This window comes from Ursus americanus, chromosome 7, assembly GCF_024610735.1.
Source record: "Ursus americanus isolate L20-20 chromosome 7, mUrsAme1.1.p, whole genome shotgun sequence".
Taxonomy (NCBI): Eukaryota; Metazoa; Chordata; class Mammalia; order Carnivora; family Ursidae; genus Ursus; species Ursus americanus.
Window position 1 is genome coordinate 36739810 of NC_142133.1, and position 12138 is coordinate 36751947.

The following is a 12138-nucleotide window of genomic DNA, read 5'->3' on the forward strand; positions in this document are numbered from 1 at the left end:
TGTGATGTGCGGCTCACGGGGCCGGGACGGCCTGCCCTTGGTCTTGTCTGGCTTTCCTCGGGTGAGGGAGTTGGCCTTGGTGGCTCAGGCCACAAAACTGGGAATATTCCTCAGTGTTCTGGGGCTTCTACAGCTCTGGTTCTCTGGGCTTGGGGAAAACACAGCAGGACACTTGCGTTTTGGCAGAGGGTGATAAGGACTGAATGGTGGCTTTGTGTTAGGTGGCTTCACCGGTTGCTTTGCCCTTGACTTTGTGAGCTGTCTGCAGACACAGAAGAGAGAACCTGGAATGATCTTCGGTACCTGGAGGCCTGTGCTCCTTCCCCCAAATTAGGAATCGTTGGTCAAAGTTGCCAGCAGGGCCACATCTCACTCGGTGCCCAGCGCTGTGCCTGATGAGGTTTGTTGAATGAGCGAACGGAAGAATGAAGAAATGAAGGGATTCGTGAAGGGCGCCCCTGGGAAATAGGCTGGTCGGCAGCCACCCGCTTGGTCCTCCTGGACCTCAGAGGCGTGTGTTGGTCAGACGGCTGGCGGGGTTAGGGGGACATCTGTGTCTAGGCTGGGCACCGGTTTACAGCCAGGAATCGGAGTCGGTCTGTGGATGTGAAGCCGAGTTTGCTTCTGCAAGAAGCACATGGCGGTCAGAGCTGTGACCTCGGCCTCATTAGCCTGAGATAACTGGCCAGGTCTGTTTGTAATCATTTGGAAGGAGCTTAAAATGAAATCTGTTTCCTTCCGGTGGGCCCTGGCTGCTGCTCTCCTCGGCGCTGCAGCTGTGCCCGTGTTGGTCCTCTCCCTGTGGCTAAAAGCTCCTCCATGACCAGAGGCCTGGCTCCCCCACTGATGAAAACCTATTCCTGTGGATATGAAAATGGCCATGAATTATGGTTTCTGCAGCTCTGACTTCTGCTAGCTGGCATTCCTCGCTGAGGCCTGGCTGTAGAGAGCTGTGGGGCTGGGTCCCAGGGCCTGGGCCCCCTGCAGCTGGGCCTCGCCCTTCTGCTGCCTTCTGCACCAGGTGCCCTGGCCTCGTATCTGGACTTCACTGTTCCCCTTCTCTTGTGTCTTCACTCTTTCTCTCTGTGTCTCTTCCTCGGTCCTCCTTCACACTATTTTGCTCAACTGTTGGCTCTTAACTGTAGTCATGGAGCTATGGGGAAATAGTCATAGGTATATATTTTGGGGAGGAGTCAAACAGATAAAGATGACCAACGAATGAAAATAATCAAAAGATTTCACCAGCCATATCCGCAGGCTTGGTCATGACCCCAGACCTGGTTACACTCAGCTGGTTGGAGGAGGAAACAGGGAGGGCCAGAATGCAGGAAGAGGCTGAAGTCAGAGAGGGCCATGAAAGGAGACTGAAGGGTGCCCACTCCCTGTGGGGTGTCTTAGATCTGCCTAGACGTGAGGGATAGATTCCAAGAGCCCAGAAGGGTGCTAGAGAATCTCCTTCCTTCCTTCTCTCATTTCTTGCTTCTCCTTCCTTGCATCTGTCATTTCTAGATACCCCTTACCAGCATTTAGGGGCACATCCAAGTGTGTAGAACCTTCTGCTAATGGACAGTGTTCGGCACTGAGCTTCCTTTGAAGTACCAGGTGCCTGAACCCAGATCCCAGTGCCTGCTGTTGTGAAAATGCAACATGGTGCCCTCGGTGGCAATCCTGAAAGTGGCCACTAGATGGAGATGTTGTACCTTGAAATGCCGTTGCTGCGTGAACTTGGTCTCAAGTGTCAACCTGCTTGCTGGGCGGAGTGCGGGGTGTGCCTCACTGCCTGTTCGTGTTTCCCCCACCCTCTCTTTGTGTCTGTACTTTGTTTCCCTCACTTATTTGGCTATAACATAGAAAAAAAAATCACTATTTCTTTTCTGGGTTATTACTTGAATGTACTGAGTCAAGTTTCAGGTCCCATTTTCAACTGGCAAACAGCACACAGACATAGGTAGGCGACAGTGGTGGGGAGGGACCTCAGGGCTCACCCCGACGCTAAGGGGCAGTGTCTGGCTGGGGGGGAGGGTGGCATGACGATGATTTCGTTTGTGATAAATTCACAGCTGGGCTGGGGGTGGGGCCTTGGGCCACATGTGTTTCCCACACAGGAGCTGTCTGTCTTTCCATCTGTCTGTCTGCCAGCTCTCCATCCACATGCCTGTTCATGTAACCAGTCCTCCTCCCAGTCATGTCCATCCTAACCCCTTTTCCATTTCTCTACGCTTCAGAGGAGCCTGCAGGTGTGGTCAAGCCTTCTCCAGCCATGGACCGTATGTGCTTTCCCCCTAGGGATGTCAAGGGGGTGGGCCTTGGGGTTTTAGCTGGAGGGGAAAGGGTGCTGGTTACTGGGAAGTTTTTGATTTGTCTGAGGTGGGCCTGAGATTCACCACCAGGGTCCCTGCGCTTACCTTTGGCTGTTGAATATGAAAATCTCTTGGCATGCTTTAAAGACAATTTTCCTCCTTCTGCCCCCTCCCCCAGCCCTTTCCTGAACCTGCTGGGCTCCCGCTCAGGCTCAAATGAGTCCACTCTCTCAGGCAGGGCGCTGTGGGGCGGGGGCCAGGCAAGGCATCTTGGGGACCAGGAGGAGGCCAGGGTGAGTGGAAAACTCTTGAAGTTCACAAGGCAAATCATAATGGAGATGATTAGTACAAATAATTAGTAAAGCCCATGTTAGTTTCCTCCTCCTGGGCCTCCCACCTCTGTCCCAAATGCCAGAGCCCTGTGTGTGCTGGGGACTGGAGGGAGAGCCGAGACGGTGGCCGGCTCTGTGGGGAGGCACGCTCCTGCGCTCTGGCTGGCCGTACCTGTTTCTCAAGCCCTGTCCCTGCTCACCCCACATCACCCAGGTTCTAGACACATGGCGGGACTCGGGGTTCACAGCTCCTGTCCTTAGGTCTGGATCATGCATTTCCTTGCCGAGGCCATTCATTCCGTGCCTACCTTGCCCCATCCTTGCTCCTATGGAGTGGATCATCCCAGATGATTCCTGCTTGTGGGCCCACTTCCCACTTGTGGCGTTCTGGAAACAGCCTCTCCCCCCAACTTCCTCTGGAAGAGACACCCTGGCTTTTCAGGGTTCTCAGAGTATGTCCAGTGAAGTCCTGTCCTTGGCTGTTGGCTAGAAAATCGTGACCTAACAGCAGAGGGCCTCTGAAAGGAGGGAAGTGATGTAGAGAAAATATTTCCCTCATCATTGTGGGATTCTCCTTTCCACCCTCCTCCAACCTGTTCCACTGAAAGGTGGTTCTTTGTACAACATGGGGAGGGAGACAGAATGCTGGCATAAGTCAGGGCTGTTAGGTAATCTGTCTTGACTTCATAACGACATGGGGGTAAGGGGGACATGTGGCCAGGGGGGCGGGGGGGGGCTGCCTTGTAGCTTGGGACCTCTAACCAGGTCCCCGCCCTGGCTCCCCAGGGGGTGGCCTCCTTTGTGGCTCCCACAGTCCTGTGCAGGAGGGAGTGGGATGCAGGGCGGGGTGCAGCCTGAGGGGGCAGGGCAATGGAGGGCCCTGAGCCCCAGCTTTGCATGCTGGCTAAGTGCATTGGCTTTGAGCTCAGAGCCTTTTGGGTAATGCCACTTTGTAGTGAGGTGTTCCTTCACATCTCTGAGCCTCAGTTTTCTCATCTGTGATAAAGTAATACACATCTCCACGTCTCGGCAGAGTGGTGAGGCTCAAGGGGCCTATGGGAGACAATGGTGGGTGTCACGAGTCTTATGCCCTTGCGGTTGCTGCATCCTGCATATGTTCAGGGAACTGAGGGCCAGGGATGGGCTCAGGCCTGAAGCTGGCTGGGTTGAGCACTAGAAAGTGCCACGGGGCTGGCTCCTCTGACCCCCACCCGTGTCTCCCAGTGGACGACCATCTGGGCTTCCTCCCCACCTTTGGGCCCTGCTACGTCAACCTCTACGGCAGCCCCAGGGAGTTCACCGGCTTCCCGGACCCCTACGCAGAACTCAACACGGGCAAGGTGAGCCCACCAGCACCCCACACACCCAGATCCCCGGGCCTGCGTGCAGGGCCGTCCCAGCCTGGGCAGCATCTGCTCCGGTCCGGACTCCAAGGGCCTGATGGGGCTTGAGTGGGCCCAGGGCCAGACAGCTCCCGCCTCAAAGAACCCTCCTTCTGCCTGGCCCCCTCCTGGCCCCTTCCTCCTTCTCACTCCCTCCCCTTTGCTTCTTCTTCAGGGCTAGCCTGACCCCCTGGCCTCCTCATTTTCCTGGCCCCTGAGGGACCCAGGCCACCTCTGTGTCAGGTTCCATCTGTCCTCTGGCTGGGTTGGAGTCTGGTACTGCTCATCTGGACGGCCTGTCACATCCCCCGAACTCTCTGGGCCACCGTTTCCTTATCTGCAGGGGGGGGGGTGGTAGGTGGCCCAGGGCCCTCCTGGTTGCCTGGGAGATGAACAACTTCAGGGCCGGATCAGGCCCCTTTCCTTCCTCTCCTCCCCTCCATCCCCCCTGCTCCTGGTGACCCAACCTCCTCTCTTAGGGAGAAGGCGTGGCCTACCGAGGTCGGCTTCTGCTCTCCCTGGAGACCAAGCTGGTGGAGCACAGCGACCAAAAGGTGGAGGACCTCCCTGCGGATGACATCCTTCGGGTGGAGGTGAGGGGTGTGGCTCTGGAAGGGGTGAAGGAGGTGGCAGCCAAACGGGGCTGGCTCCTAGTGTCGTGGTGGAGGAGGGCTCAGCTCCACCCACGGTCGGTGCCTGCACCCCTCTGTGCCTCAGTGCCTCCGCTGGGAAGTACCGGTAACCCCACGGCTATTCTGTCTCCCTGAGGAATGTTCAGAGGCTCAAAGAAGATAAATGAAAATATTTTACAGGCCTAGAGCTTGATGCAAAGTGAGAGGTCTATTTTATACAATAACGTAGGAACAGCTGACACGTATTAATCACTCACCATATGTCAGACACCATGCTAGTAACGCTGGATGTCACGGAGTCCTCCCAGCACCTGTGAGGCGGCTGCTTTCAGTATCTCCATTTTACAGATGAGGACACTGAGGCTCAAATGTGCCAGAGCAGCAAGTGGGAAAGCTGAGCCTCGTGGCCAGGAGGAGGCTGGATGGGGTCTGCATGGTGGGTTAAGCCCTCAGACTCGAGTCAGATAGCACTGGTTTGAATCCTGGCTTGACCACTTACCGGCTCTAGCACCTTCCCTATCAATGATGTAGGGGTAGTAAGTATGCTTACCTCCTAAGATTGTTGTGAGAATTACATTCATTCAAAGCCGTATGCAGTGAGCTGTCAATACGCATTAGCTGTTATTACCGTTCACGTTATTCCCCAACCCGGTTGTGGGAACCCTCTTCTTTCTGCTTTCCATGAAGGGGTTTGCAAAGTCATCTTGGTTTAGACCGAGAGCCTGCTGTGTCCTCAGCCATGTGCCCGGTGCCCAGAGGGGACATTCCTCCCCAGCACATGGCAGCTTGTGTCTACCGCAGAGCTGGGTGGCGTGCTGGGGACCCCGAGTGGCATGGGGTGGGAGCTCTGGGCAGTGGCATGGTGGTTTAGAGCCTTTGGCCCCTTTTGAATGGCAGATGCAGGAGACCAGGCTTCCCCGTGGCGGGGGGGGGGGGCGGTGCCATGGCTGCTGGTTTGGATTAAGGAGCAGCATGACCTTGGAGGAGCAGACCTTATTAGAGGAACATGGCCAAACACACAGGCCTGGAATGAGTTTGCTCAGTTAGTAACCAAATCTGGGCACTGTTGCTTCGCTGGACCATTCACCACCCATCCGTCCAGCCAGGATTTATTGGGCGCCAGTCACGGCCAGGGCCTGCCAGACATGTGACCCCTCCCCACCCCAGTGTCTTCCTTCCTCCTCCCATGACCCATCGGCTGCCCTTTCTGCCCCCAGAAGTATCTCCGGAGGCGTAAGTACTCCCTCTTTGCCGCCTTCTACTCGGCCTCCATGCTCCAAGATGTGGACGATGCCATCCAGTTCGAGGTCAGCATTGGGAACTATGGCAACAAGTTCGACACCACGTGCCTGCCGCTGGCCTCCACCACCCAGTACAGCCGGGCGGTCTTTGACGGTGAGGCCGGGGGCTGCGCCGTCTGGGATCCGGGCCACAGAGCGGGGGCCCAACCCGAAATCCTGCTTCTCCCGCAGAGCTAGCTGCTGGAGGCCCTCCCGAAGGCCCTGGCGCAGGCAGCCCCGTTTGGGGTAACTCGCTGCTCTGTTCCCCCGGGGCCGCCCACCACTCCGCACTCCCCTCCGGGTGGGTCTCTGCTGCCAGGACCACAGTTTGGGCTCCCGAAACGGGCTGTGGTCAGCACTGATCCTGACCCAAGGCCATAGTTGATTTCATGGTGGCTATTTGGCTTCGTGTAGAGATTTTGGAGAGTGTGGGTTTCCTAGGGTCCTTCCAGCAGCCCCTCTGGATGTGCTCAAGAGCCGTCAAGAGCGTGGCGCTGACCGTACCACAGATGAAGGGAGCTCAGGCACCCTGTGCGGCCACTGGGGAATCTGGGCCACGCGTGTATGTCCTCGGGGACTCGTAGTGGGAGGCAGCAGGTGTCTGAATCTGTCCCGCCCTTGGTCCCCTGCCCGCCCGCCCCTGCACTCCTGGCTCAGGACCAGGCCCTTCGCGTCCTTCCAGGGTGCCACTACTACTACTTGCCCTGGGGCAACGTGAAGCCCGTGGTGGTGCTGTCATCCTACTGGGAGGACATCAGCCACAGAGTTGAGGCTCAGAACCAGCTGCTCAGGATCGCGGACCGGCTGGTGAGTGGAAGCTGCCTCACCCCTGCACACCCCTTGAGGCTGCACCATGCCCCCACGGGTGTCCATAGACCAGGCCCCCAGGGGTGCACGCCCTTACCCACAGCTATGCCTGCAGACTCTCACGATGCCTGGGGTCCCTTGTGTCCTGACCATGGCTTGCCGGGTTGGAGATCTAGTCCTGCTAGTGGGAAGGGAGGAGAGGGAGCACGAATGATCTGGGGGTCCAGTGAGGTAGGAGACAGTGCAGAGAAGGAGTGGAGAGGCACAAAGCTGGAGCAGCAGGACGGAGCCTTGCACCCATTCACGCACGCACGCCCGCGTTCATTCATCAAATGCCTTCGCTTCCGACCACACGCCGGGGTTTGTGCTGGAGGCTTGCGGCCACAAGGGGGACTTGGACAAGGGGCTGCCCTGCCTTCAGGGGCCAGATTAGTGAGGGCAAGCGCAGGTTCACCCACACCCTCATACGGAGGGTGACACCCAAGGGCCAGTGACATTCCAGGAGTGCCCTGAGGAAGGGCGGGCACTCAGAGGAGGGAGAGGGCCAAGGGGCATCAGGAGGGCATCGCAGAGGTAGCGAGGAGACGGGAGGCAGGAGCCCTGTTAGGCCGCCATGGCCAGTGGTCTGGGAGCAGTGACAAGCACTGGGCAGGAGGGGACCTCGGGGACAAAGCTGGAGGACTTGGTGGCTGGGGAGTTGGGAAGGCAGGGAGAAGTAGAGTGTGTGAGGTCAGGCAGTGAGCTGTGCTTCAGAGGTGACCAGGGGATCCCCTGGGGCTTCCCCGTGATGCCGAGAGCTGAGGGCCCGATGCTCGGCCATAGAGTGGAGGAGAATGAAGCGGACAGAGGTGTGGAGACCAAGGGTGGGTAGCTGGTGATCCTGGGGGTGACTCCAGGCTGCGTCTGTGTGTGTCTGACGTGAAGTATACCCCACGGGAACCTGGGGGAGGCAGGTGTGGCCGCGCTGTTGGAATGAGCCAGGAGCAGTGGGGTGGGGGGAAGGGGTTGCAGAGGCTCGGGCATGTCTGTGAGCAAAGCAAGGAGGACAGGGGAGGGGAAGGGGAGGACGGTGGTCTTGGATGGGCAGAAAGGGGATGCCGGCTTATGTGAAGGCATGGCGGCCAGCCTTCCTGAGACTGGCAGCTCTTGGGGAGGGAGGAGACCAGCCAGCACCCAGGTTCTGGAGGACTTGGAGTCCTTCCTCTGCAAGTCCAGACTCCATCTTCTGGGGTGGCCGTTCTCTCACAAGACACTCCCTGGGGGCCTGTGTTCTTCCCAAGGCCTGTCCTCCGCCTGGCACAGACTCAGGGAGGCCGATGGGTGGGGAGGGGACCCGAGGGAACAGAGGGGCAAGCCCTTGACCTGACAGATATTCTGTGAGCGCTCTCCCAGCTCAGGGCTGAGGCCCGCGGAGACAGCTGCAGAGGGGCTCCATAGGAGACGGACGTGACCTGGGAGTGACTGGGCCGCGCTTTTGGAGAGGGAACTCTCTGTTATTGGAGGTGGTCTGAGTGTTCCTGAAGGAAGGAGGGGCTCGAGCCTGCTTGGGCAGGAGGATTTGGGAGGGATAGAACATTCCAGGTGGGGACTGGTGTGGGCTCAGAGGGTCCCTCCCCTGTGAGATGGCAGACCGGCTGGAGGGGCCCTGGGAGGAGCGGAAGGCAGCAGAGTTCTGTGGGAGCCTGCACATGGCACTCAAGGCCTTGTAACCAGGCCTGAGGTTGGAGTCCCAGGCTTGGGAATTTGGATCTGTTTGGCATGGGGAGCCCTGGAAGGTTCTTGAGGTAAGACAGATCCCGGTTTCTTACATCCGGGCTCTGCCTTCTCTGTTCGCACTGTTCTCTCCTTTGGTTCAGGGCGTCAGTGTCAGATTTTGGTGACAGGGCCTAGCGGTTGCGAGTCTGGTGTGTACCTTCCACCCGCAGGGATGGTCCCAACCCTTGCCTGCCTGTTCCACAGGAAGCTGCCCTGGAGCAAGTCCACTTGGCCATGAAGGCGCAGTGCAACGCCGAGGACGTGGACTCCCTGTTGGCTCAGCTGATGGATGAGCTCATCTCAGACTGCAGGTAGGGGGGGATCCTGGCACCCACGCGCCCTCCCCTCCTGGCTCAGCGAGGCCCTTTCCCTGGGAGTGTTCGTGTGTGGCAGTGAGCGGCGGCACGTCTCCCCAGCCACGCTTGGCCAGCAGTCCAGCCCGTGCTGAGTCCAAAGGTGGCGGAGCCAGCGCGGGGAGTTGAAAAGGTGACATTTAGAGCAGGTCATAAATCTCCCTGCAGCGGCGGCAGCTGTGGGCCCGGGGCGGCCCGGCTCACCTGAATGGGGAGCATTGTGTCTCTGATCCCCGACCTCTTAGTTCCCTGATGGAATCTCCAGGAGGAACTGGCTGGTGGGGGTGACGGTGCCCCTCCTCCCCAAGGCCACGTTGGGGACCACGGCTTCCACTTAGCCTTCTATCGACTTCAGGAAAAGAGGGCTCTGGGGGTGATGGGGAATGGGGCTGCTCAGGGGCCCAGCGGAAGGGGAGGCATCTTGGCATCTCCTCCCCTGCTGGGCAATTTGGGGCTCACCACCCACCTGCTCTGAGCCTTGCTTTCTTCATCTTCAACCTCACGTTAAGAATAACTGCTTATAATAGCACATAAGCAAAATGCTTGGTCCTTTAGGAAGTATGTAATAGATGGTAGCTGTAATTACTGTTAGGAAGAAGTGTCAGGAGACTTAGGTTCTTGTCCCTCTAACCAGCACTGTGGCTTTGGGCAGCTTCACTCCTCTGGACCTCAGTTTTCTCAGCTGTGAAATGGACCTAATGATACATAGTTGCCTTTCTGCTGTCTGCTGGGTTAAGGGTAAATGTATGAAAGTGTATTCTAGGCTCCCCTCAATCTTATCATCCCGCCTTCTCCTGAGTGTCCGAGAAGTGCCTTCACACTCTGTCTGATGAAGAGCCCCTTCTTGTCCTTCGTACCCCAGCTGGGAAGTGCATCTTTATCAAACTTTATCAAACAAAACATTACCCCAAAGAACCCACCACCGGCCAGCACAGCCCAGGGGTGGAATTCCAGGCAGGTCATCCACGCATTCCCAAACCTTCCTAGAGCCTAAAGCATATTGACCAGGCTGCAGCTTCAGCCCCCTCCAGAGGTGACAGATGCGAAAGTGAGCAAGGAAGCAGAGTGTGTTGGGGAGCTGGAGGCATGTGCTGCAGGAGCTCGGGGCAGGTGCGTTGCACTCAGACTCAATTCCGGGGGGCTTCCTGGAGAGGGGGATGCTCCCTACGCAAACTTGAAGGAGGAGTAGCAGCCTTTGGAGACGGGACTGCCCAGGCAAAGGTGCAAAGCCTGCAATGCCTGCCGTGTCCATGGGTTGTCAGGGGAAGAGGAAGCCCAAATGGGATAGCTAGGCCTCAGGGGTCTGCTGTGGTAAGCTCAGCCCTGGGAGGCTTGCGGGGGCCACGGGGATCCCCATGGTTCAGATGCTCGTTCTGGCTGCAGGGTGAGGGCTGTGTTGGTGGTGGTGGTGAGGGGACACTGGACAAAGGTGTCACCTAAGCCAGGGACATGGGGAGGGCTGGGGGCTGAGAGAGACAGAGGGCCCTGTGGACTCTGTAGGGGGCATAACGACCACAGCCTCCTAATGAGCACTTGCCGTGCGCGGTGCTGTTTATGAGCACTTTACACGTGAGAACTAGCCATAAGCACCTTACGAGCTGGGAAGGAGAGAGGTCCACGCTTCATAGACGAGAAAACTGAGGCACGGAGAGGTTCGTTAACTTGCTCAGATTCAGTCTTCTCCAAGCGGCTGAGCCCGTGGCTGTATCACTCTCTAATGAACAGGATTTGCTGGTGGGTTAGATGTGGGGGCCCAAGGAAGGTGCAGAGTGATCCCCCAGCTCGGGCCAGAGCAGCTGGGTGGACAGCAGGGCCATTCTCAGGGGTCCGTGGGAGAAGAGCAGCTTCTGGGGAAGACGAGGAGCTTAGGACTGGCCGTGTTGGTGGGAGGTACCCGAGGGCATCTGTGGTCTGGAGGTTGGAGGACAGAGTGAAGCTGGAGGGGCACACGGGAGGGGGGGCAGTCAGTGTGGAGAGGGGCTCCAAGTGACTCGCCGTATACCACTGGCCTGGCCTGACAGCCCGTGTATGGAGGGCGGACCAGGCTCTGGGTTCTCCCTGCAGCACTGCTCATGACTGATGTGTTATGTGGACCTTGGCAGGTGTCAGGTGCCTGAAGCTTCTGAGACCGGTGGGACCCAAGTCTTGGGCTGCCCTCACTGCCCCTCTCAGGGCTCTGTTCTCAGAGGATTCAGCTAAACACACTTCTGCCAAAGCCTGGTCCCCTTTGAGTCACTCTGCTGGGGATAGAGGTGTCTGGGGGCCTCCTGGGGGCGTTGGCCCCAGGTCAGGAGGTGGGGAGGGATGCTTCCCATCTTCTTGGAATGCACAGATGGCTCTCCAGGGAGGAATACTGAAGATCAGGACCGAATCCTTCAGGCACCACTTGACGCCAGCAATAGCCCTGGGGCAGCCGTGAGACGGCTGCCGTCCCCTTCGGCTCTGGGCTGTCGCTCAGAGCAGCCAGGCACTGGGGCCCCACACCAGTGGGTCACAGCCGACCACTAGCTGCTCCCCATTCCTTCAGCCAGCCCCTGTCCCACCTCCCAAATCGGTGTCCTTCGTTCCACACCCTCTCTCTGCCTGGCTCCTCTCCCTCCTGGCCCCCCCTTCCCCTGCCAGGGTGCGCCCTCTGTTCCTCTAGCCCAGCCTTCTCCGCTCATCCTTAGACCCGCGGACCCCTCTGCCCGCTGCACCTCTCTACCTGGATGTCTGCCAGCACATCCAGTTCATTCTGTGGAGTCTTACTCAAACTGTGCCATGCCGCCTCGGCTTCAGCCCTCAGCGGCTGCCACTGCCTTCAGGAAAGGTCCCAGCTCTCATCCTGATGGACGGGCCTCTCTGGCCCCACTCCCTCTCTGCCTCACAGACCCCAACAGTCCTACCCTCCGGCCCTTTGGAGCCTCTGTGCTGGCTTATCTAGCTCTCGGCTCCCCATGTGTGCTCCCTCCTGCCTCTGAGCCTTCGTCCTGTGCACATACTGTTCCGGAACACTGCCAGGCTCTTCTTGGCCTGACTGGCTTCCTCCTGGAAGCACTGCTGACTCTGAGGCTGCTCAGTGGGGGTCTAGCCTGTTTGCCTCTCTGTTCTGGGTGCTCCGGACCCAGCCCTGTCTGGACCGGCGGAGCTGTTGTTCGTGAGGAGTGAAATGAATGACTGCTGGACCAGTTCACCTTTCAGGCTGGACACTGCCCCTTCTGGGCGGTTGTACCTGGTGAAGACACCCGTGTCACCGCAGGGGTCGGCAGCGACTTTGTGCAGCTCTGCCCTCCTGAGCCGCCCTGGGCCTGCCCACCA

At 58.4% G+C, this 12138-nt stretch overlaps 1 protein-coding gene across 21 annotated transcripts in view; it reads left to right on the forward strand.

Moving 5' to 3' along the window:
* Positions 1 to 12138, forward strand: part of DYSF (dysferlin) — a 204453-nt gene that overhangs the window by 79738 nt on the left and 112577 nt on the right. For 12 of the 21 annotated variants that reach the window (XM_087863515.1, XM_087863522.1, XM_087863524.1 and 9 more), the window contains 6 exons: positions 2226 to 2267; positions 3857 to 3972; positions 4494 to 4607; positions 5864 to 6041; positions 6609 to 6733; positions 8693 to 8799. In XM_087863515.1, coding sequence (XP_087719641.1) covers positions 2226 to 2267; positions 3857 to 3972; positions 4494 to 4607; positions 5864 to 6041; positions 6609 to 6733; positions 8693 to 8799 — 682 coding nt within the window. The remainder of the gene's footprint in view (positions 1 to 2225; positions 2268 to 3856; positions 3973 to 4493; positions 4608 to 5863; positions 6042 to 6608; positions 6734 to 8692; positions 8800 to 12138) is intronic. The other 9 variants (XM_087863520.1, XM_087863528.1, XM_087863530.1 and 6 more) reach the window with 1 other exon arrangement.